The sequence below is a fragment of the Ranitomeya imitator genome, chromosome 1, assembly GCF_032444005.1.
Source record: "Ranitomeya imitator isolate aRanImi1 chromosome 1, aRanImi1.pri, whole genome shotgun sequence".
NCBI classification, from domain to species: Eukaryota; Metazoa; Chordata; class Amphibia; order Anura; family Dendrobatidae; genus Ranitomeya; species Ranitomeya imitator.
Genome location: NC_091282.1, coordinates 666267325 through 666288912, shown reverse-complemented (window position 1 = coordinate 666288912; position 21588 = coordinate 666267325). Strand labels below are relative to the sequence as shown.

The window sequence follows — 21588 nt, the reverse complement described above, 5'->3', positions numbered from 1 at the left end:
TATTTGGTTATCCGATACTTGGTAAGATTGGAGACACTGGAGAATGAGGCAATAGTGGAGTTGGTCAGTAATCTGTGGCTTACGGACGGTACCCCTGAACACTACCTCTTACCTCTTGGCATCTTTGGCTTTGTCTTATGACTAACTGGCTGGTGGACACGGTCCTGCGAGTCAATCTGCACTATCTAGTCAATAGCGTTAAACATGTGTCCATAAGCTTTTCATGGGTTTTAACCATTCTTACGGGAAATATATCTATTTTTTTTTTTTACCCAGCCAAAGCCCTGGGGGTGAACTCATGGGACTTCAGTTGGATTACTGGATAGCAGCCCCAGTCACTGAGAAGAAAAAAGAGGCTGAAAAAAGGGAATCTATAACTGCAAAGAACACTTTAAAATGCACTTTTCGCTCGCTGCAGGTCAGCAGGCTCCCTAGCAGTAATGATGTCACCACTGCTCCAACCATGTCCATGACCGTTGTCACAAAAGAGAAAAACAAAAAAGGTAATGAGACCAATGTCTACTGCTGGATTTGGGTTGTCTATGTACATAATGAGTGCATCAAGGACTGCAGAAATAGTATAAATTACCGTGCTACGGCCAGAGGAGAAGGGTTGGGAGGGAGAGACTACTACTCCAGGGAAGCTGGAGTGGGAATGGGGCACTGATGCTGGTTGTTGGAGCGACATAGGTAGGACCCTGCCACGGGGCTGCACCATGCTGTATTGTGGTGTTTGGTGCTACTATGGAGATATTTTTTTATGTATGGTGATGTTTGGTGCTACTATGGAGGTTTTTATGCTGTATTGTGGTGTTTGGCACTCCTATGGAGGGATTTTATGCTGTATGATTGTGTTTGGTGCTACTATGGAGGTACTTTGTGCTGTGTGGTGGTGTTTGGTGCTACTATGGAGGTACTTTGTGCTGTGTGGTGGTGTTTGGTGCTACTGTGGAGCTACTTTGTGCTGTGTGGTGGTGTTTGGTGCTACTATGGAGGTACTTTGTGCTGTGTGGTGATGTTTAGTGCCAATATGGAGGTACTTAGTGCTGTATTGTGGTGTTTGGTGCTACTATGGAGGTACTTTGTGCTGTGTGGTGGTGTTTGGTGCTACTGTGGAGCTACTTTGTGCTGTGTGGTGGTGTTTGGTGCTTCTATGTAGGTACTTAGTGCTGTGTGGTGGTGTTTGGTGCTACTATGGAGGTGCTGTGTGGTAGTGTTTGGTGCTACTATGGAGGTACTTTGTGTTGTGTGGTGATTGGTGCTACTATGGAGGTACTTAGTGCTGTATTGTGGTGTTTGGTGCTACTATGGAGGTACTTTGTGCTGTGTGGTGGTATTTGGTGCTACTATGGAGTTACTTAGTGCTGTATTGTGGTGTTTGGTGCTACTATGGAGTTACTTAGTGCTGTATTGTGGTGTTTGGTGCTACTATGGAGGTACTTTGTGCTGTGTGGTGATGTTTAGTGCCAATATAGAGGTACTTAGTGCTGTATTGTGGTGTTTGGTGCTACTATGGAGGTACTTTGTGCTGTGTGGTGGTGTTTGGTGCTACTGTGGATCTACTGTGTGCTGTGTGGTGGTGTTTGGTGCTTCTATGTAGGTACTTAGTGCTGTGTGGTGGTGTTTGGTGCTACTATGGAGGTGCTGTGTGGTGGTGTTTGGTGCTACTATGGAGGTACTTTGTGCTGTGTGGTGATTGGTGCTACTATGGAGGTACTTAGTGCTGTATTGTGGTGTTTGGTGCTACTATGGAGGTACTTTGTGCTGTGTGGTGGTATTTGGTGCTACTATGGAGTTACTTAGTGCTGTATTGTGGTGTTTGGTGCTACTATGGAGGTACTTTGTGCTGTATTGTGGTGTTTGGTGCTACTTTGGAGCTACTTTGTGCTGTATTGTGGTGTTTGATGCTACTATGGAGGTACTTTGTGCTGTATTGTGGTGTTTGGTGCTACTGTTGAGCTACTTTGTGCTATATTGTGGTGTTTGGTGCTACTATGGAGGTACTTTGTGCTGTGTGGTGATGTTTGGTGCTACTATGGAGGTACTTAGTGCTGTATTGTGGTGTTTGGTGCTACTGTGGAGGTACTATGTGCTGTGTGGTGGTGTTTGGTGCTACTATGGAGGTACTTTGTGGTGGTACTTTGCAGCACAATATACGTCCCCAGGAGCAGCAGATACCACAGTGCAGCACAATATACGTCCCCAGGAGCAGCAGATACCACAGTGCAGCACAATATATGTCCCCAGGAGCAGCAAACACCACAGTGCAGCACAATAAACGTCCCCAGGAGCAGCAGACACCACAGTGCAGCACAATATACGTCCCCAGGAGCAGCAGACGCCACAGTGCAGCACAATATACGTCCCCAGGAGGAACAGACACCACAGTGCAGCACAATATACGTCCCCAGGAGGAGCAGACGCCACAGTGCAGCACAATATACGTCCCCAGGAGGAGCAGACGCCACAGTGCAGCACAATGTACGTCCCCAGGAGCAGCAGACGCCACAGTGCAGCACAATATACATCCCCAGGAGCAGCAGACACCACAGTGCAGCACAATATACGTCCCCAGGAGGAGCAGACACCACAGTGCAGCACAATATACGTCCCCAGGAGGAGCAGACACCACAGTGCAGCACAATATACGTCCCCAGGAGCAGCAGACACCACAGTGCAGCACAATATATGTCCCCAGGAGGAGCAGACACCACAGTGCAGCACAATATACGTCCCCAGGAGCAGCAGACACCACAGTGCAGCACAATATACGTCCCCAGGAGCAGCAGACACCACAGTGCAGCACAATATACGTCCCCAGGAGGAGCAGACACCACAGTGCAGCACAATATACATCCCCAGGAGGAGCAGACACCACAGTGCAGCACAATATACGTCCCCAGGAGCAGCAGACACCACAGTGCAGCACAATATACGTCCCCAGGAGCAGCAGACGCCACAGTGCAGCACAATATACGTCCCCAGGAGCAGCAGACGCCACAGTGCAGCACAATATACGTCCCCAGGAGGAGCAGACACCACAGTGCAGCACAATATACATCCCCAGGAGGAGCAGACACCACAGTGCAGCACAATATACGTCCCCAGGAGCAGCAGACACCACAGTGCAGCACAATATACGTCCCCAGGAGCAGCAGACACCACAGTGCAGCACAATATACAGGTCCTTCTCAAAAAATTAGCATATAGTGTTAAATTTCATTATTTACCATAATGTAATGATTACAATTAAACTTTCATATATTATAGATTCATTATCCACCAACTGAAATTTGTCAGGTCTTTTATTGTTTTAATACTGATGATTTTGGCATACAACTCCTGATAACCCAAAAAACCTGTCTCAATAAATTAGCATATCAAGAAAAGGTTCTCTAAACGACCTATTACCCTAATCTTCTGAATCAACTAATTAACTCTAAACACATGCAAAAGATACCTGAGGCTTTTATAAACTCCCTGCCTGGTTCATTACTCAAAACCCCCATCATGGGTAAGACTAGCGACCTGACAGATGTCAAGAAGGCCATCATTGACACCCTCAAGCAAGAGGGTAAGACCCAGAAAGAAATTTCTCAACAAATAGGCTGTTCCCAGAGTGCTGTATCAAGGCACCTCAATGGTAAGTCTGTTGGAAGGAAACAATGTGGCAGAAAACGCTGTACAACGAGAAGAGGAGACCGGACCCTGAGGAAGATTGTGGAGAAGGACCGATTCCAGACCTTGGGGAACCTGAGGAAGCAGTGGACTGAGTCTGGTGTGGAAACATCCAGAGCCACCGTGCACAGGCGTGTGCAGGAAATGGGCTACAGGTGCCGCATTCCCCAGGTAAAGCCACTTTTGAGCTACAGAGAAGCAGCACTGGACTGTTGCTAAGTGGTCCCAAGTACTTTTTTCTGATGAAAGCAAATTTTGCATGTCATTCGGAAATCAAGGTGCCAGAGTCTGGAGGAAGACTGGGGAGAAGGAAATGCCAAAATGCCTGAAGTCCAGTGTCAAGTACCCACAGTCAGTGATGGTGTGGGGTGCCATGTCAGCTGCTGGTGTTGGTCCACTGTGTTTCATCAAGGGCAGGGTCAATGCAGCTAGCTATCAGGAGATTTTGGAGCACTTCATGCTTCCATCGGCTGAAATGCTTTATGGAGATGAAGATTTCATTTTTCAGCACGACCTGGCACCTGCTCACAGTGCCAAAACCACTGGTAAATGGTTTACTGACCATGGTATTACTGTGCTCAATTGGCCTGCCAACTCTCCTGACCTGAACCCATAGAGAATCTGTGGGATATTGTGAAGAGAAAGTTGAGAGACGCAAGACCCAACACTCTGGATGAGCTTAAGGCCGCTATTGAAGCATCCTGGGCCTCCATAACATCTCAGCAGTGTCACAGGCTGATTGCCTCCATGCCACGCCGCATTGAAGCAGTCATTTCTCTATCGCCTTTCATTGGGGGACACAGGAACCATGGGTGTATGCTGCTGCCACTAGGAGGCTGACACTATGCAAATAAAAAAGTTAGCTCCTCCTCTGCAGTGTACACCCTACCGACAGGAAGTAGGATATTCAGTTTAGCTTAGTGTCAGTAGGAGGTGGACACGGGTCTTTCATTAGACCCTTATCTACCTCAATGTGCGTCGTTCCTTTTCAGGTTTTCCGGAGGGATACAGGGTGAATAGTCACACCTGTATTCCCACTATGCGGACTATGAGTACGGCGTGTACTGCCACCCCGTATCCTCATAGATCCCTCTCCAGGACCATGATCCTGGCACACAAGCGTGCTCAGAAGTCCGGTCCTGGCTCCGTCCCCCACCCACTCGCCCACCAGAGCCTGTCGGTCGGAGGAGACGAGGATGTCCAGCTCCACGGACGTCTAATACCTTCAGCTTCAGGTTAGTAACGGACGGCGTGGGATGTTTAGGTGAGTATTCCCTTCCCACCGATCCCCCTATCCCTCAGTCTCTCTTCAAAGACAGTCATGGGGGGTCCCTGCGGATTCCCTGTTGCAGGGGCGATCGTTGGACGTCTCTTTATTGGGAAGTTTTCCACACCGCGGCACCTTTTTGCTCTGTGCAGCGCCCTGTGGCAGCCGCGCTCCCGTTTCTGCGGCTGCACTTTCCCCCTGTCCTGGCGGTTTGCGCGGCAGCTGCGCCACTTCATGCTCGGCGGCCGCACCTTTACAGGCAGCGGCTCTGCCTTGTCTGCGGCCGTACCTTTATTCCAGGCAGCCGCGCCGTTTACTCCGGCGGCCGCACAGTTTGCTCCCCGGCGGCCGCACAGTTTTCCGGCGGCCGCACAGTTTTCCGGCGGCCGCACAGTTTCCTAACCGGCGGCCGCAGTGTTTTCTATCCGGCGGCCGCAGTGTTTACTAACCGACGGCCGCACGGTTTCCTGACCGGCGGCCGCACGGTTTCCTGACCGGCGGCCGCACGGTTTCCTGACCGGCGGCCGCACGGTTTCCTGACCGGCGGCCGCACGGTTTCCTGACCGGCGGCCGCACGGTTTCCTAAACGGCGGCCCCACTGTTTCCTAACCCTCTCCGGCGCACACCAGCTTCTAATTTAGGTCCCGGCTTCTCCCGGGGCCTACTCTCGGCCGTGACTCCGCCCACTTCCTCCGTTCTCGGGCGGGCTTTTTTCCCGCCCGTCTGTCTCAACTAGCTCCGCCTCCCGGCGCCATCTTGGTGCTCCTGGCCAGGCAATTAACCCTGCCCACTACCTCCGTATTCTCGAACCAGGAACGCCTTATGCCCCCCTCCAAAGTGCGTGAATCCCGGCGTCCTCCTCACTTGCGGTCGCCTCAGCCCCACAGCTGGTCCCGGACAGGAGAGTTCCAGAGGTCTGCTCCTTCTGCCTGCACCAGTCTGCCTGCACCCTGCCTTTAAGGACCACTGAAGCGCATCACCTGCCGTGAGTAGCTCTGCTCTGCAGTCTGACACTCTCCTCTGTCCCCTAACCTTCTGGTCTCCGCTATGTCAGTCCTGCAGCATCCCGATTGATCCCCAGCCGATCCGCCCGTGAGTGATACCCCCATCCCAGGCTGGGCCTCCTCTCTGTCTCAATCGGTGGCCAATTTAATATGGGTGTCTCAAACCCTGGTGTCCGTGCTGGATCGGTTACTCCTGCAGACCCCCGCAGTAGCCACCGGGTCGCAGGAAGCTCCGTCCAAGCCCTCCAAGGCTAGCTGCAAAGGGTCCAGACAGGAACGCCGGTCTGAGTCCTCTTCTCGCTCCATCTCGCCACTCGGTCCTCCTCTGCGGTCGGCGTCCTCCCGATCCTCCTCCGCTGAGTCAGGCGAGGCTTTCTCTGATGCGCCTTCGGAGGATAATTTGGGGCCGGATTCGAACCAAATCGCTAACATGAGGGATATGGTTCAAAGCCTCATTGAAGCGACCAATTAGACCTGTGGCATCGAAGATTCCTCTACGAAACCCGCAGATCAGGCGGTTTCGTTTAGACGGTCTAAGCTACCTCCCAAGGTATTTGCTCCTCATCCTGAATTCGAGGAGCTTCTGGCCAGAGAGAGCGAATTCGACCAGACGTTCTCAAAGAGACAAGCGTCTTGGAGTCTCATATCTCTTTCCTCCGGATCTCATTGCCAACCGGAATGAGAGGCGTTAGAGAACGACCTCTCCCCCTGTGGATCCGTCGGCTGCTAGACTTGCCGCCAACACAGTCCTTACGCTGTCCGGTGGGCGGCTCTGAAAGATTCCATCGATAGGATCATGGAATCCTTCGTGAAGTCGGCTTTCGAAACGGCCGCATCATCCCAATGCCCGGCTTTGGCTTCCACTTGGGTTTCGAAGCCTGTATCTGAGGGGCTAAACAACTCTGTTGGGGCATTCAAGCTGGAGCTCCGTCAGGCCGGCTGGCGGAACCTGCCACCCAGATTACTCATGCCGGGGAATAATTTGTTCCCTGGACGTCGCGTCTTCTGCCGCACAGGCGCCCAGTAATGTTGTTGCCAGCTGTCGCACTGTTTGGCTCAAGAGTCATCGAAGAAGTCCCTTACTAGCCTGCCTTTTCAAGGTCCACGTCCTTTCGGTTCCAAGCTGGACCAAATTATAAGGACGCCTTTGGTGGCACCAGTCCCCTTCTCCAGACCTCACCTACTTCCCTTTAGGCGGCTACTTTGGTCTTTTCGACTTTTTCGTAGTTTTGCGTCATCAGATTCTTCTTCGCAACTGCAGAGGCCACAGGCACGTTAAGAGAAGAAGGTATTCTTCGGCTCACTCTTTCCTGCGTGCCCGCTACTCCTAAGGTGGATTCTCCAGGTCCAGGACTGGAAGTTCCACCTAGGCATGACCCACGACTAGACCCCAGCCCGTTTCTCAGACTGGGCAATCGTCTCCTGTTCCAAGGGACGTCTGGGTCTCCTCAGTAGAGGTCGCATGGGCCAGGGCTCTTGTTCCCTCTAGATACAAAATCTTCATTTCACGGTCCTGGGATCGTTTTCTTCAAATCCCAACCTCCAAGAGACCCCGCTCTAGTCCCGGCTTTCTTTACTGCCATTGTTTCCCTCCTTAAATCCGGGGTAATCGTTCCCGTCCCAGAACAGGAACGGTTCACAGGCTTCTCTTCGAATCTTTTTGTACTGACAGAGGACGACAAGGTTCGTCCCAGTCCGGATCTCAATTTGCTGAACAAGAAGTTTCGTCGGAGACACTTCAGGACGATATTCCCTCGTTCAGTAATCGCTTCCATGGAGGCTCAGGAATTTCGGTTTCAAGCTCCCGAAAGTCTATCCATCTTTCCCGACATTCTAACCGTTGCGGGTGGCTCGTCAACAGGAAGAAGTTCCGTCTTGTTCAGCGCCTCGTATCTCCGGGCATGTTCTTCGACACTTGTCGGACCAGAGTCTTCCTTCCCGAAGACAGGATATCCCTCCTTTGTCAGGAAGTTCGCTTGCTCCAGGGTTCTCGGCTCCCCTCCTTTCCGATGGGCCTTAAAGGCCCTAAGGAGGTTGGTTGCAACATCGGAAGCAATTTTCCCTTCGCCCGTTTCATTCAAGACTTCTTCAGCAGGCTATTCTATCACAGGGGACAGGTCTGTCTTCTCCCTGCATCGTCCGATCCGGCTTTCTCCCGGGTCAAATGGTTCCTCGACTGGTGGCCGAGGTCACTTCTCTTATCCCAGAGTAGATCCTTCACAGCATATCCTTCCTTCCAGTTCCCTGGCAGGTGGTGACGACTGACGCCAGCCCGCTCGGCGGAGGCGCGGGGCCTTGTCTCCTGTTCTTTCAGGGTTGTTGGTCGGCGCAGGAGTCCTCTTTGCCGATCAATGTCCTCGAGTTCCGGATCATCTTTCTGTCTTGCCTTCACTGGGTAAGGATTCTCGGCAGCCTGCCAATTCGAATCCAGACAGACAATGACACAGCAGTGGCATACGTCTACCACCAGGGGTGGACTCGGCGTTCTCTGGCCTCGGCCGAGATTCCAGGATCCTCCTTTGGACAGAGGCAACGGTCCTGGTGAGCTCCGCAGGGCATGTCCCCGGCGTGGACATTTAGGCCACTGACTTCCTCGGCTGCGAGGGCCTATCGGCATGGGAATGGTACTTCAGGAGGTTTCCTGTCGGATTGCTCTTCGATGGGGGACTCCAGAGGTGGACCTCATGGCGTCCCGATTGAACAGGAGGTCCCTCGGGTCGGCCCAGGGTCCCGTGATCCTCTCACAGTGGTGTTGACACTCTGGCCATTCCTCGGTCGCAGTTCGGGCTCCCCTATCGGTTCCCACGCCTTCCCTTGCTTTCCAAGCTGTCGAAGAAGATCAAGGCTGGATGGGTGCCGGTCATTCTGATCATCCCGGGTTGGCCCATGAGGTCTTGGTTTGCAGACATCGCCAATCTTCTCGCGGACACCCCTGGTGTCTTCCAAACGGACCCGATCTGCTGTCTCAGGGTCCGATCTGCCACCCGAATTATCGGTCGCTCAGTTTAACGTCGTGGCTGTGGACTCCACAGTTCTAAGAGCGTCCGGCCTCTCGGCCCAGATGAGTCACTCTATAATCCAGGCTGGGAAGCCTTCGTCTTCTTCCAGGATCTACTATCGTAACTGGAAGGCTTACTTTCGTTGATGCGAGTCCAACCGCTTTTCACCTATGTCCTTTTTCCCTGCCTTCCATTTGGTTTTTCCTTCAGGCAAGACTGGATTCGGGCTTCGCTCTCAGTTCCCTAAAGGGCCAGGTTCCTGCGCTCTTCTTCTCTTTTAAGAAGACGTTATCTTCTCAGCCACAGGTTAAGACCTTCCTTCAAGGAGTAGCCCACGCTATCCCTCCGTACAGGGCCTCTGTAGATTCATGGGATTTTAAGGTTGTGTTGGTCGTTCTTAGGGGTTCCCCCCTTAAAGCCTCTCAGGGAGCTTTCCCTGTCAGTTCTATCTCGGAAGGTGGCTTTTCTCAGGTCCATCTCTTCTTTTCCACCAGGACAAGGTGGTCCCAGGCCTCCGCCTTCCTTCCTTTCTCGAGGTGGTTTTCATCTTTCCACCTCAACGAGGACATTCGTTCTACCTTTCCTTTTGTCCAGCTCCGACTCATCCTCTGGAGTGATTGTTGAACAGGCTGGGCCTCTTCAGGGCAGTGAGGATCTCCCTGGCTAGCACAGCCACTTTCCGAAAGATGGATTCTCTTTTCGCCATGCCTGATGGCGTGCGTAGAGGCCTGCCGGCTTCCAAGGCGACTATTGCTCGCTCTCAGAACGGCAATTTTGGAAGCTTACCGGATCAAGAACAAGAGTGTCCCCTCCTGAGATAAAGGCTCACTCTACCCGGGCAGTCGGCGCTTCCAGTGCGGTACGTCTCGGGGTTTTCGCCGATGGCTTTGCAAAGCGACAACCTGGTCTTCCATCCACACGTTTTGCCGAACTACGGCGGACTCCAGCCTGAGCAGAAGGATCCTGCAGGCGGCAGTGGTGAGTCCTCGGACCTGATGGAAGTCTGTTTTTCCCACCCCAGGGACTGCTTTGGGACGTCCCATGGTTCCTGTGTCCCCCAATGAAAGGCGATAGAGAAAACAGGATTTTTGGTTGCTTACCGTAAAATCTGTTTCTCGGAGCCTTCATTGGGGGACACAGCACCCTCCCAAGTTGAACAGCTCTGTTTACTGTTAACGTTTGAGTTCTTTGAACACTCTTTGAGCGTTTGAATCTGTTAATCTATAGAGCGCCATAGAATTTGTTGGCGCTAGTAGATAAAGTTTATTATTATTATATTATTATTATTATTATTCTTTCTCTTTTACACGTTGCTTCTCCTACTGCTTTCTCACTAACTGAATATCCTACTTCCTGTCGGTAGGGTGTACACTGCAGAGGAGGAGCTAACTTTTTTATTTGCATAGTGTCAGCCTCCTAGTGGCAGCAGCATACACCCATGGTTCCTGTGTCCCCCAATGAAGGCTCCGAGAAACAGATTTTACGGTAAGCAACCAAAAATCCTGTTTTCTGCCAAAGGATTCCCGACCAAGTATTGAGTGCATAACTGAACATTATTATTTGTTGGTTTTTTTGTTTGTTATTAAAAAACACTTTTATTTGATTGGATGGGTGAAATATGCTAATTTATTGAGACAGGTTTTTTGGGTTATCAGGAGTTGTATGCCAAAATCATCAGTATTAAAACAATAAAAGACCTGACAAATTTCAGTTGGTGGATAATGAATCTATAATATATGAAAGTTTAATTGTAATCATTACATTATGGTAAATAATGAAATTTAACACTATATGCTAATTTTTTGAGAAGGACCTGTACGTCCCCAGGAGGAGTAGACACCACAGTGCAGCACAATAAACGTCCCCAGGAGCAGCAGACACCACAGTGCAGCCCAATATACGTCCCCAGGAGCAGCAGACGCCACAGTGCAGCACAATATACGTCCCCAGGAGGAGCAGACGCCACAGTGCAGCACAATATACGTCCCCAGGAGCAGCAGACGCCACAGTGCAGCACAATATACGTCCCCAGGAGGAGCAGACGCCACAGTGCAGCACAATATACGTCCCCAGGAGCAGCAGACGCCACAGTGCAGCACAATATATGTCCCCAGGAGCAGCAGACACCACAGTGCAGCACAATATACGTCCCCAGGAGGAGCAGACACCACAATGCAGCACAATATACGTCCCCAGGAGCAGCAGACGCCACAGTGCAGCACAATATACGTCCCCAGGAGCAGCAGACGCCACAGTGCAGCACAATATACGTCCCCAGGAGGAGCAGACGCCACAGTGCAGCACAATATACGTCCCCAGGAGCAGCAGACGCTACAGTGCAGCACAATATACGTCCCCAGGAGCAGCAGACGCCACAGTGCAGCACAATATATGTCCCCAGGAGCAGCAGACACCACAGTGCAGCACAATATACGTCCCCAGGAGGAGCAGACACCAAAGTGCAGCACAATATACGTCCCCAGGAGGAGCAGACACCACAGTGCAGCACAATATACGTCCCCAGGAGGAGCAGACACCACAGTGCAGCACAATATACGTCCCCAGGAGGAGCAGACACCACAGTGCAGCACAATATACGTCCCCAGGAGGAGCAAACATCACAGTGCAGCCCCATTGGCATGGCTCCCGCAATCCTTTGATTCTAGTACTCTGGAGTAGCCTTTTACTTAACCATTTGATGGTTTTATGATATCATTATGGCCCAGACCAAAAGTAAGGATTTTGCAGTGAAATATCGTGTTTTATGTCTTCTACATAGACAAGTGTTACAGGACCAATTCCACCACTTCTACATTTCCAATACTCACTAATGTACACAAAGAAACCTCTACTGAAATATTTACTAGGAAAAATGTTCATCTGTCTTCTAAAAAGAGGAAAATGCAAGTGACTCTGTTGGACTAGGCGAGTATGTAACACTTTTTTTTTTTTTTGCAACACTTTCCAGTGATGTTTTTACCTAAAAAGACTAAAGATAAAGATATAGAATCTAAGCATCAGTGTATCGAAGGCATCAGCAGATTGATTTGCACAGCCAAACATCAGCAGAACATGCTCCGAGGTACGTAGCCCTTTTATACCTGTAGTTTTTAATGCTGCGATGTTCTCCTATCATGACCATATTTTGAGACCCTTTAATTTCTTGAGCGCCCTCTACATATAAGGACCCCTTCCCAGGACGTGAATAAGACGTCCTGTTGTGGGAAAGGGTTAATGGGTTAAACAAATATATTTATCTACATAAATGATCATCTGTCCAGTACATTGGCAGGGGTGACATTGCCAGTGCCCAAACCAATCACCAACATCTTTATTCAACTTGTACTGGCCACATTTGCTAGAGTGGCTGGTCACACATGCTTCCTGCTGCTCCATTCAAAGTAATAATGATCATTGTGTGCAGCACATCAGTGCCATGGACTGAGAGAATGCATAGACAGCCATAGACTGAGAGAATGCAGGGACAGCCGTAGACGGTGATGCACGACCGGCCACTCCATTCACTTCATCCTGCCAGAGGAAAACACAAGTCTGGAGATCAGATCGTGGTGATATTACCAACACCAGTCTGTTATCACCTTTGTACTGGTTAGGCTACGTTCACATTAGCGTTGCGCCGCCCTGCGTCGGCGACGCAACGCGCGACGCACGGAAAAACGCGCGCAAACGCGCGCAAAAACGCGCGCGTTTTGCGACGCGTGCGTCGTTTTTGACGAAAATCGGACGCACAGAAAATGCAACTTGTTGCATTTTCTTGCGTCCGACGCTAGCGTCGGAAACGACGCACGTGGCGAAAAACGCCACCCAAAAAACGCACGCGTCCCCTATGTTAAACATAGGGGCGCGTCGCCGCTGCGTCGCCGCTGCGTCGCCGACGCAACAGCGGCGCAACGCTAATGTGAACGTAGCCTTAGATGATAATTTATGTAGACCTAAATACACCTTTAACTATGTTGCTCTTCAGCTGTTGCAAAACTACGACTATTAGCTGCAGCTTTTCAGCAGCTGGAAATTACAGATCCAAATAAGAAACGCATTTGGCCCATAACGTGTAATGAAAACCAATTGCAAAGAGCTACAACCCCCACCCAACCTTCCCCCTACATAAACCTTTTTCTATTCTTTCCTCCGACATCAGTGCTCATTGACGGTGTGGAATGGAACGATGTGAAGTTTTTCCAGCTGGCAGCGCAGTGGTCGTCTCACGTTAAGCACTTCCCCATCTGTATATTCGGACACTCAAAATCCATCTTCTAGCCTTTTTTCTGCAGAAGTCGTCTTTTCAACACTACCCACTTCTTACTCCATAACCGGCGTCTGGATCTCCTACACTAACTTGTGCCAACGACTCTTTCCAGCAGAGCCATCCAGTTGCTCCCCTTTTTTTGCAATTTTTTTTTTACTAGTGTTTTATTATTGCTCCAATTATTTAAAATTAAGCTTGAAGTTACATTTTTTTTTTGTATTTTAATGTTACATCCAAGGGAGTATATCTTTAAAAACAAACAATGGAAATAGAAAAAGTCTTAAATTTGCTCTCGGCAGAAATATCGGTACTTAGAAGCAGCACATTTTCTTCTGCAGCCTCCGAACGTGTTACACTGTGGATGAGAAACTATTGTGAGTAATGGATGAAAGGGAGGCCGAGGTTGTGCTTAAGGTATAGAACAGGCGCTACTTCTTATCACTGAGCATGGCCGTAGCAATTGCCGCCATGTAGTCATATGCTATAATGCCAGCACAATGCACTATGTAATCAAGGTAAAGACTGACAGATTCTCACTAAAGGCTTCTTAACATAACTGTAGTTGTGGAATGTGTCACCTCTTTTTTTTTTTTTTTTTCTTCTGTCATTAACCAGAAAATCCAAACTTTGACACTTTATTTTTATGAAATAGGTTAAAAATTCTGTGCTGATTTATTCTCATAATATACATTTGCATATGTTTTATTTCTAATAAATCCCCTGTATAGTTTTAAATGATAAAATTCAACCACTAGGGGGAGCTCACAGGTTCACGCATTGAACTTCATAATAGAACAGAATGCGTGAGGTCGTGTGCTCCCCTTAGTGGCAGCAGACGGTACTGGCATACACACACTTCAACGGTAAACATATTATTTCTGTGCAGGGAATTTAAAGAAAAAAAGGAGTATTATCCTTTAATTAATAAATAAAGTAGCACAAAATTGGATATACGGTGTGTATGTATGTATGTATGTGTGTGTATGTATATATATATATATATATATATATATATATATATATATATATATATATATATATATATATATATATATATATACATACATACATACATACATACATACATACATACATACATACATACATACATACATACATACATATACATACATACATATACATATATACATATATATATATATATATATATATATATATATATATACACACACACACTTTTGTGAGAAAATTATATTATTGATATACATATTGCAATAATTATATGTATTAAGAGGACCTAGAGCTTGGTAAAAAAAAAAAAAAAATTAAGTTAAAAATCAAGTAAAAGTCCCTGTGCTCCCCTGATTCTGCAACTTTTTTCCGTTTTGCGCGGTGATGCTCCATTGCAGAGATATCCACATTTGTTGTTTTTGGAGCACAGTATGTGAAATCTCTGTTTCAGGGTCTTTTCTGGGGCGTGTACTTTACACCTCCCTCCCAGATGTTGCCAGTGGCAGCTTGTGAGACTGAGAGGGTGCTAGATAAGCTGCTGAGCTGTTATTAGCAGTGTCTGCGAGGGAGAGGTGAAAGTGCACACCCCCAGAGAAGACTCTTGAAGAAACGCCCAGTAGCACTACAAGCAGAGATTTCACATACTGTGCCACAAAAAATACAATAAATGTGAATATTTCTGCAATGGAGTGCAGCAGCTCAAAAATCTGCAGAATCAGGGGAGCTCAGGGATTTTACAAGGTTTTTGTCTCAATTTTTTTTTTGAGCAAGTGACAGGTCCTCTTAAAGAAAAAAAAAAAAAAAAGGTTTTTGAGATCCTTCAATTCTTTCACTGGCCACTTAACGTTAAAGGAAATAACCAATTTCATAAACGATACAACAAATGAAGGGCTGTTGTAACAAGTTGTGCAGGTGAGACGCTCACTATTTAGCTGTTGTCACCTGCCCCAGCTGTTAGAACTTACCAATAAGTGACGTGACCTCAGATACAGTTATGATAAGGAGCCGTAAAGATCTTGAGATTCTGCCTAGACGTTATACAGGCTGTGAACATGGAACCACTATTAGCTGTAGGTGGTTTTGCACTTTGCTAACACTCTGACTGTAACAGATCCTCCTTCCTGCCTGTTACATGATCTGCCAGGACCCCAGAAGAAGCCACGTACCCTACAGCTCATGTCCTGGAAAGATCGCTGCCCCCTATTTATACTTTCTATATTTATATGTAACAGTGTGAGGGTTTATTCCTAGAATTGAGAGTTTTTATTTTTACATCTGACAATACCACTGACTTCCCTGCGCGCACCCATTGACACTCCACGTCACGTAGAATTAGACCTGGCGGTAATCGTCTATTACGCTAACACATGAACTCACTCTATTTTTAGCATTTGTGGAACCCTACACAATCCTCCAAACACCAGTGATTAGTGGTAATGAGGTACTGGAACCAGTAGCGTCCTCATAGCAGTCGCCCACTACTGTGGGATCACGTTATCTACAGGATGATTAACCCTATGGATCGGTATATGGAAAACTTACATTAATAAGGGGCTACCTGCTCGAGGCTCTGACTGCTCGTTATGGACCCTTTTAATTTTTGCGGTGTGTTGACTCAGAAATTTGCATCTTCAGGGGGTCCCATTGTGTTCCTCGCCTTTTAGGAATTGTTCATTTTGAATGTAACATGGTCTTCACACCATTGAATGATTTTTGGACGGAACAACAGATTGATGTGATGGAAGCTTTATGCACCAGGGTATGCTGTGACTTTCTGCACATCCAAAGCTTTTATACAGGGGTGACCCCCACAATCCTATAGGACTGCAGTGTGAGATGCCCCCTAGAGGCTTGGATAGTAGGTTACTGGCGTAGTTTTGGATGGATTGCAGTGTGATTTTCTAACAGACAAAACTTTCTACTTTACTGTTACCCTTTTTAGCTGGAAAAAAAAGCAGCTGATAACATCATAAAAAAAAAAACAAAAGTCATGGTCACCTACCCAGTTCCCCATTGGTCTTTGTACTTTCTGCTCCAGCCATGATCTTGACACAAATGGGACTTCTGCAGCCAATCAATGACTGTGGTGAATCACTTTTATGGCCAGTGATAAGTTGCAGTGGTGACATATCCATGTCAGAGATGTCACAGCTAGACTAAGAGGCGTTGGAATGGCAGAGTGTCATTAAGGGGTTAATCCCATCTACACAGATGGATATTGTCAGAGCTTGTAAAAACAAGCACTTTTTAAATTTACTGTTTATTAAAATTCACCGGCGTAGTGGAGAAATTAAAACTTACGTTTAAGTGTTGTTGCCTAGGAGACCGACCACCACTGCTGTCAAGCTTATTAGCATTTAGCTGAAACTTAAAGGGATAAGGAGGTAATGGTGCGCCCCAGCCATCCTAGCCAGCTTTAAAACAGCGCTTACAAGAACTTGTAAGCCCTGGTCATGTTCTGCTGTCTTAGCAGTGGAGGTCAGTCTCTAAGGCAACAAACTGTAAGGAAAAGTGATATCTCAAGAAAGGTTGAACATGTTTATAAGATGAAAATTGCAAAATTGCTTGCATTTGGAAACTCTATCCAACAACACCCATTTATGGAAGTAAGCCCTTTAAGCCTAACGAAAACTAAAAATTATTTTAGAAGACCTGAAATCATGGAAAATTCAATAACAAAACATGTTGTGTTGAGTTGATAGAATGAGATTAAACATGGCCACTTCCTAAAAACTGAGCTACTCGAGTCCACGCATTGGGCAATGTAAATAGTTTTAAGATGAGCAAGGGTGGCGCTACTCCGGGATTAAACCGGCCATGTTTTTCTGCTCTCCCATTACCTCCATAACAGAATTGATGACATTTTCTGTGGTGGGAAACAATAAACACGCATTTTGCTTGAACAGGTCATAAGTCCGTATTCTGATTTCCGCTGGAATATTTCTGGCAATAAATGTGAGATCACACTGCAAATTATCCGCATCTTCAGTAACCTGAATCCGTTCTGATGTCATTTACCAAGAATAAACCTTTTTACAGTGATGGATTGCTATAGAGGCTGTTGTAGCGGTAAAGGAGCAAAAAAGCCTTTACAACTAAAATGTTTATATTTCCTATAAACCTCTCTGAACTCGCTTCCCTTTAAATAAAAGTTACTGACAATACTCATGGACTTTTGGGGTCTTTTTTCCTTTTTAGAAAATTTGTTTCTATATTCACATTTATGTGTTGCATTTAGCGTGATATATAATGTGAGAATAAACCACATGGATATGTATAGAGTGGAGTGTGTCAGACCTGTACGCCATCATGGCTGATCGCTGGGAGTTCCGCTACAGAGACGCCCATTGATCCCGACATTGGGGCTCTGGAGTGCCTTGTTTGAATGTCTGTATCTCCTATATGATATATACAGCAGTCTTGGCGTCTCCTATATGATATATACAGAAGTCTTTGTGTCTCCTATGTGGTTTATACAGCAATCAGTGTTTCCTATGTGATGTATATTTAACAGTCTCAGTGTCACCTATGTGATGTGTATGTGCTGAATATTTTTTATAAGAATTTGGGAAAGTTATGAAATGTTTTTATAAATGTTTGCTCTGTTCCTGATCTAAGGATCATCAGTCAGGGAAATTGAGGAGTCTTTAGATTTGGCTTACCGTCTCCTCAGTCCTGGTGTACTCCGCATTCTGTGTCTCCTATGTGATGTACAGACAGCACAGTCTGTATCCTATGTGATATACATGCACAGCAGTGTGAAAAAGTGTTTTTCCCCCTTACTGTGGGGGCATCCTACTGTGTTTATTTGGGGATTCTACTGTGGAGGCATCCTACTGTGTTTATTTGGGGATTCTACTGTGGGGGCATCCTACTGTGCTTACTGGGGTAAATATGATGTGGCTGGAATCTTACTGTGTTGGGGCATTCTACTGTTTATTGTATTCTACTGTCAGGGGACATCCTACATTGTTTGGGTAATGTACTATAGGAACATATATTGGGGACATTATAATAAGGGTGGGGGGAGCACGGAGATATTACTATATGTGGGGTAGATTCAGGGTATGTGATAACTACTATGCGGACAGGAATTTGGGACTATGCTATTGCAGCATGTAGGGGGATTCAGGGGCTATTATATTTATTCATGCACTTGGAGCATAATTAATGGGAACCTGTCACCCCCAAAATCGAGGGTGAGGTAAGCCCACCAGCATCAGGGGCTTATCTACAGCATTCTGTATTGCTGCAGATAAGCCCCCGATGTATCCTGAAAGATGAGAAAGAGGTTAGATTATACTCACCCAGGGACGTTCCCGGTCTGGTCCGATGGGTGTTGCGGTCCGGTCTGGCTCCTCCTATCTTCATTAGATGACGTCCTCTTCTGGTCTTCATGCTCCGGCGCAGGCATACTTTGTCATCCCTGTTGAGGGCAGAGCAAAGTACTGCAGTGCGCAGGTCCAGTGTCTGAGCACTGCAGTACTTTGCTCTGCCCTCAACAGGACAGACAAAGTACGCCTGCGCCGGAGCCATGGCAAGAAGCAAAGAGGTTGTCATCGTATGAAGATGGGAGGTGCCAGCCCCGGACCGCAACACCCATTGGACTTAACCGAACCGGGACCGCCCCTGGGTGAGTATAATATAACCTGTTTTTCTCATCTTTTAGGTTACATCGGGGGCTTATCTACAGCATTACAGAATGCTGTAGATAAGCCCCTGATGCCGGTGGGCTTAGCTCACCTTCGATTATGGTGGGTGACGGGTTAGCTTTAATTGGTAAGGGGATACTCAGGTGATACCTTTTAGGGGCACTAGGGAAAATATTTTAGAAGTTGGCACTATTACAATAATAAGAAATTTTATTTCTATAGTGCCAGAATATTCAGCAACACTTTACATTATAGGAGCACTGAGGATATGGCAACTGTTAAATTTCACACTGGGCATGGGCATTATTATACAGTGGGGCAAAAAAGTATTTAGTCAGCAATAGTGCAAGTTCCACCACTTAAAAAGATGAGAGGCGTCTGTAATTTACATCATAGGTAGACCTCAACTATGGGAGACAAACTGAGAAAAAAAAATCCAGAAAATCACATTGTCTGTTTTTTTATCAATTTATTTGCATATTATGGTGGAAAATAAGTATTTGGTCAGAAACAAAATTTCATCTCAATACTTTGTAATATATCCTTTGTTGGCAATGACAGAGGTCAAACGTTTTCTGTAAGTCTTCACAAGGTTGCCACACACTGTTGTTGGTATGTTGGCCCATTCCTCCATGCAGATCTCCTCTAGAGCAGTGATGTTTTTGGCTTTTCGCTTGGCAACACGGACTTTCAACTCCCTCCAAAGGTTTTCTATAGGGTTGAGATCTGGAGACTGGCTAGGCCACTCCAGGACCTTGAAATGCTTCTTACGAAGCCACTCCTTCGTTGCCCTGGCGGTGTGCTTTGGATCATTGTCATGTTGAAAGACCCAGCCACGTTTCATCTTCAATGCCCTTGCTGATGGAAGGAGGTTTGCACTCAAAATCTCACGATACATGGCCCCATTCATTCTTTCATGTACCCGGATCAGTCGTCCTGGCCCCTTTGCAGAGAAACAGCCCCAAAGCATGATGTTTCCACCACCATGCTTTACAGTAGGTATGGTGTTTGATGGATGCAACTCAGTATTCTTTTTCCTCCAAACACGACAAGTTGTGTTTCTACCAAACAGTTCCAGTTTGGTTTCATCAGACCATAGGACATTCTCCCAAAACTCCTCTGGATCATCCAAATGCTCTCTAGCAAACTTCAGACGGGCCCGGACATGTACTGGCTTAAGCAGTGGGACACGTCTGGCACTGCAGGATCTGAGTCCATGGTGGCGTAGTGTGTTACTTATGGTAGGCCTTGTTACATTGGTCCCAGCTCTCTGCAGTTCATTCACTAGGTCCCCCCGCGTGGTTCTGGGATTTTTGCTCACCGTTCTTGTGATCATTCTGACCCCACGGGGTGGGATTTTGCGTGGAGCCCCAGATCGAGGGAGATTATCAGTGGTCTTGTATGTCTTCCATTTTATAATTATTGCTCCCACTGTTGATTTCTTCACTCCAAGCTGGTTGGCTATTGCAGATTCAGTCTTCCCAGCCTGGTGCAGGGCTACAATTTTGTTTCTGATGTCCTTTGACAGCTCTTTGGTCTTCACCATAGTGGAGTTTGGAGTCAGACTGTTTGAGGGTGTGCACAGGTGTCTTTTTATACTGATAACAAGTTTAAACAGGTGCCATTACTACAGGTAATGAGTGGAGGAAAGAGGAGACTCTTAAAGAAGAAGTTACAGGTCTGTGAGAGCCAGAAATCTTGATTGTTTGTTTCTGACCAAATACTTATTTTCCACCGTAATATGCAAATAAATTGTTAAAAAAACAGACAATGTGATTTTCTGGATTTTTTTTTCTCAGTTTGTCTCCCATAGTTGAGGTCTACCTATGATATAAATTACAGACGCCTCTCATCTTTTTAAGTGGTGGAACTTGCACTATTGCTGACTGACTAAATACTTTTTTGCCCCACTGTATGTGAAGGGGCAACACATTTTGTGCAATAATAGGGAAACATATGGCAGCAGCGGTTCAGTATTGAGGTATCAGCAGGATGAGGAGGTTGTGCAGGATGGGGATAGCTGAGGACGGTGCAGGAGATGTGAGAAGTCAGATGTGTCTTTGTTCTAATCTCTGCCGATGAGTCCTGGCTGTAATTGCACTGTAATCACTTGTATGTTCTGCAGCACTGGTATCTACCACTTTTTCACCATATGGCTGTAATATCGGTGCTCGTCTTTGTGGTGATTTGTCTCTGTAACAGCAAACTCAATCCGCTGAGGTTCCCCTATACACATGATTAAAAGGGTACTCTGCCATGACGGGCTCTATGGTAACCTATGATAAAGATGTGCATCATTTAATGTTGTCATTCAAAACTACAACTCGTCCTGCAATAGCAAACAAAAACAAATATTTTATATGCAAAATGGAAAAAAAAAAAGAAAGAATTTCTAAAGAGAAAATGGTGTCATCTGACGGGAGGAAACACGTGGCCCAGAGCTGCGCAGGACTCATTGTAATAACCATAGGTAAGATGGGCCCCGCCATATAGAGAAAATACATTACCCAACACACCTAACACTGTGACTACAACCCCTGGCATGCTTTACTGTCACAGTAAGCCGGCGACGCGTGCAGGACGTCTGCTGGGCAGTGACTGTCACCTTGTGCAGATAAATCAGTAAGCCATATACTGAGTGTATGTGTAGAACTACAAGTCACAGAAGGCCATGTTACTCCTAAGTGCAGTGGCATAGCTAGAGTCCGATGGACCTCCACCTGCATGTTTGTCAGATGTATTGGCCCTT

At 47.1% G+C, this 21588-nt stretch overlaps 1 protein-coding gene across 6 annotated transcripts in view; it reads left to right on the top strand.

Annotated features, from left to right (window-relative positions):
* Positions 1-13771, top strand: part of PACS2 (phosphofurin acidic cluster sorting protein 2) — a 138103-nt gene extending 124332 nt beyond the window's left edge. For 3 of the 6 annotated variants that reach the window (XM_069729219.1, XM_069729247.1, XM_069729238.1), the window contains exons 23-25: positions 277-503; positions 11917-12030; positions 13108-13771. In XM_069729219.1, the coding sequence (XP_069585320.1) occupies positions 277-503; positions 11917-12030; positions 13108-13226 (460 nt within the window). In that variant the 3' untranslated portion in view covers positions 13227-13771. The remainder of the gene's footprint in view (positions 1-276; positions 504-11916; positions 12031-13107) is intronic. The other 3 variants (XM_069729256.1, XM_069729264.1, XM_069729230.1) reach the window with 1 other exon arrangement.
* Positions 13772-21588: the final 7817 nt, after the last annotated feature.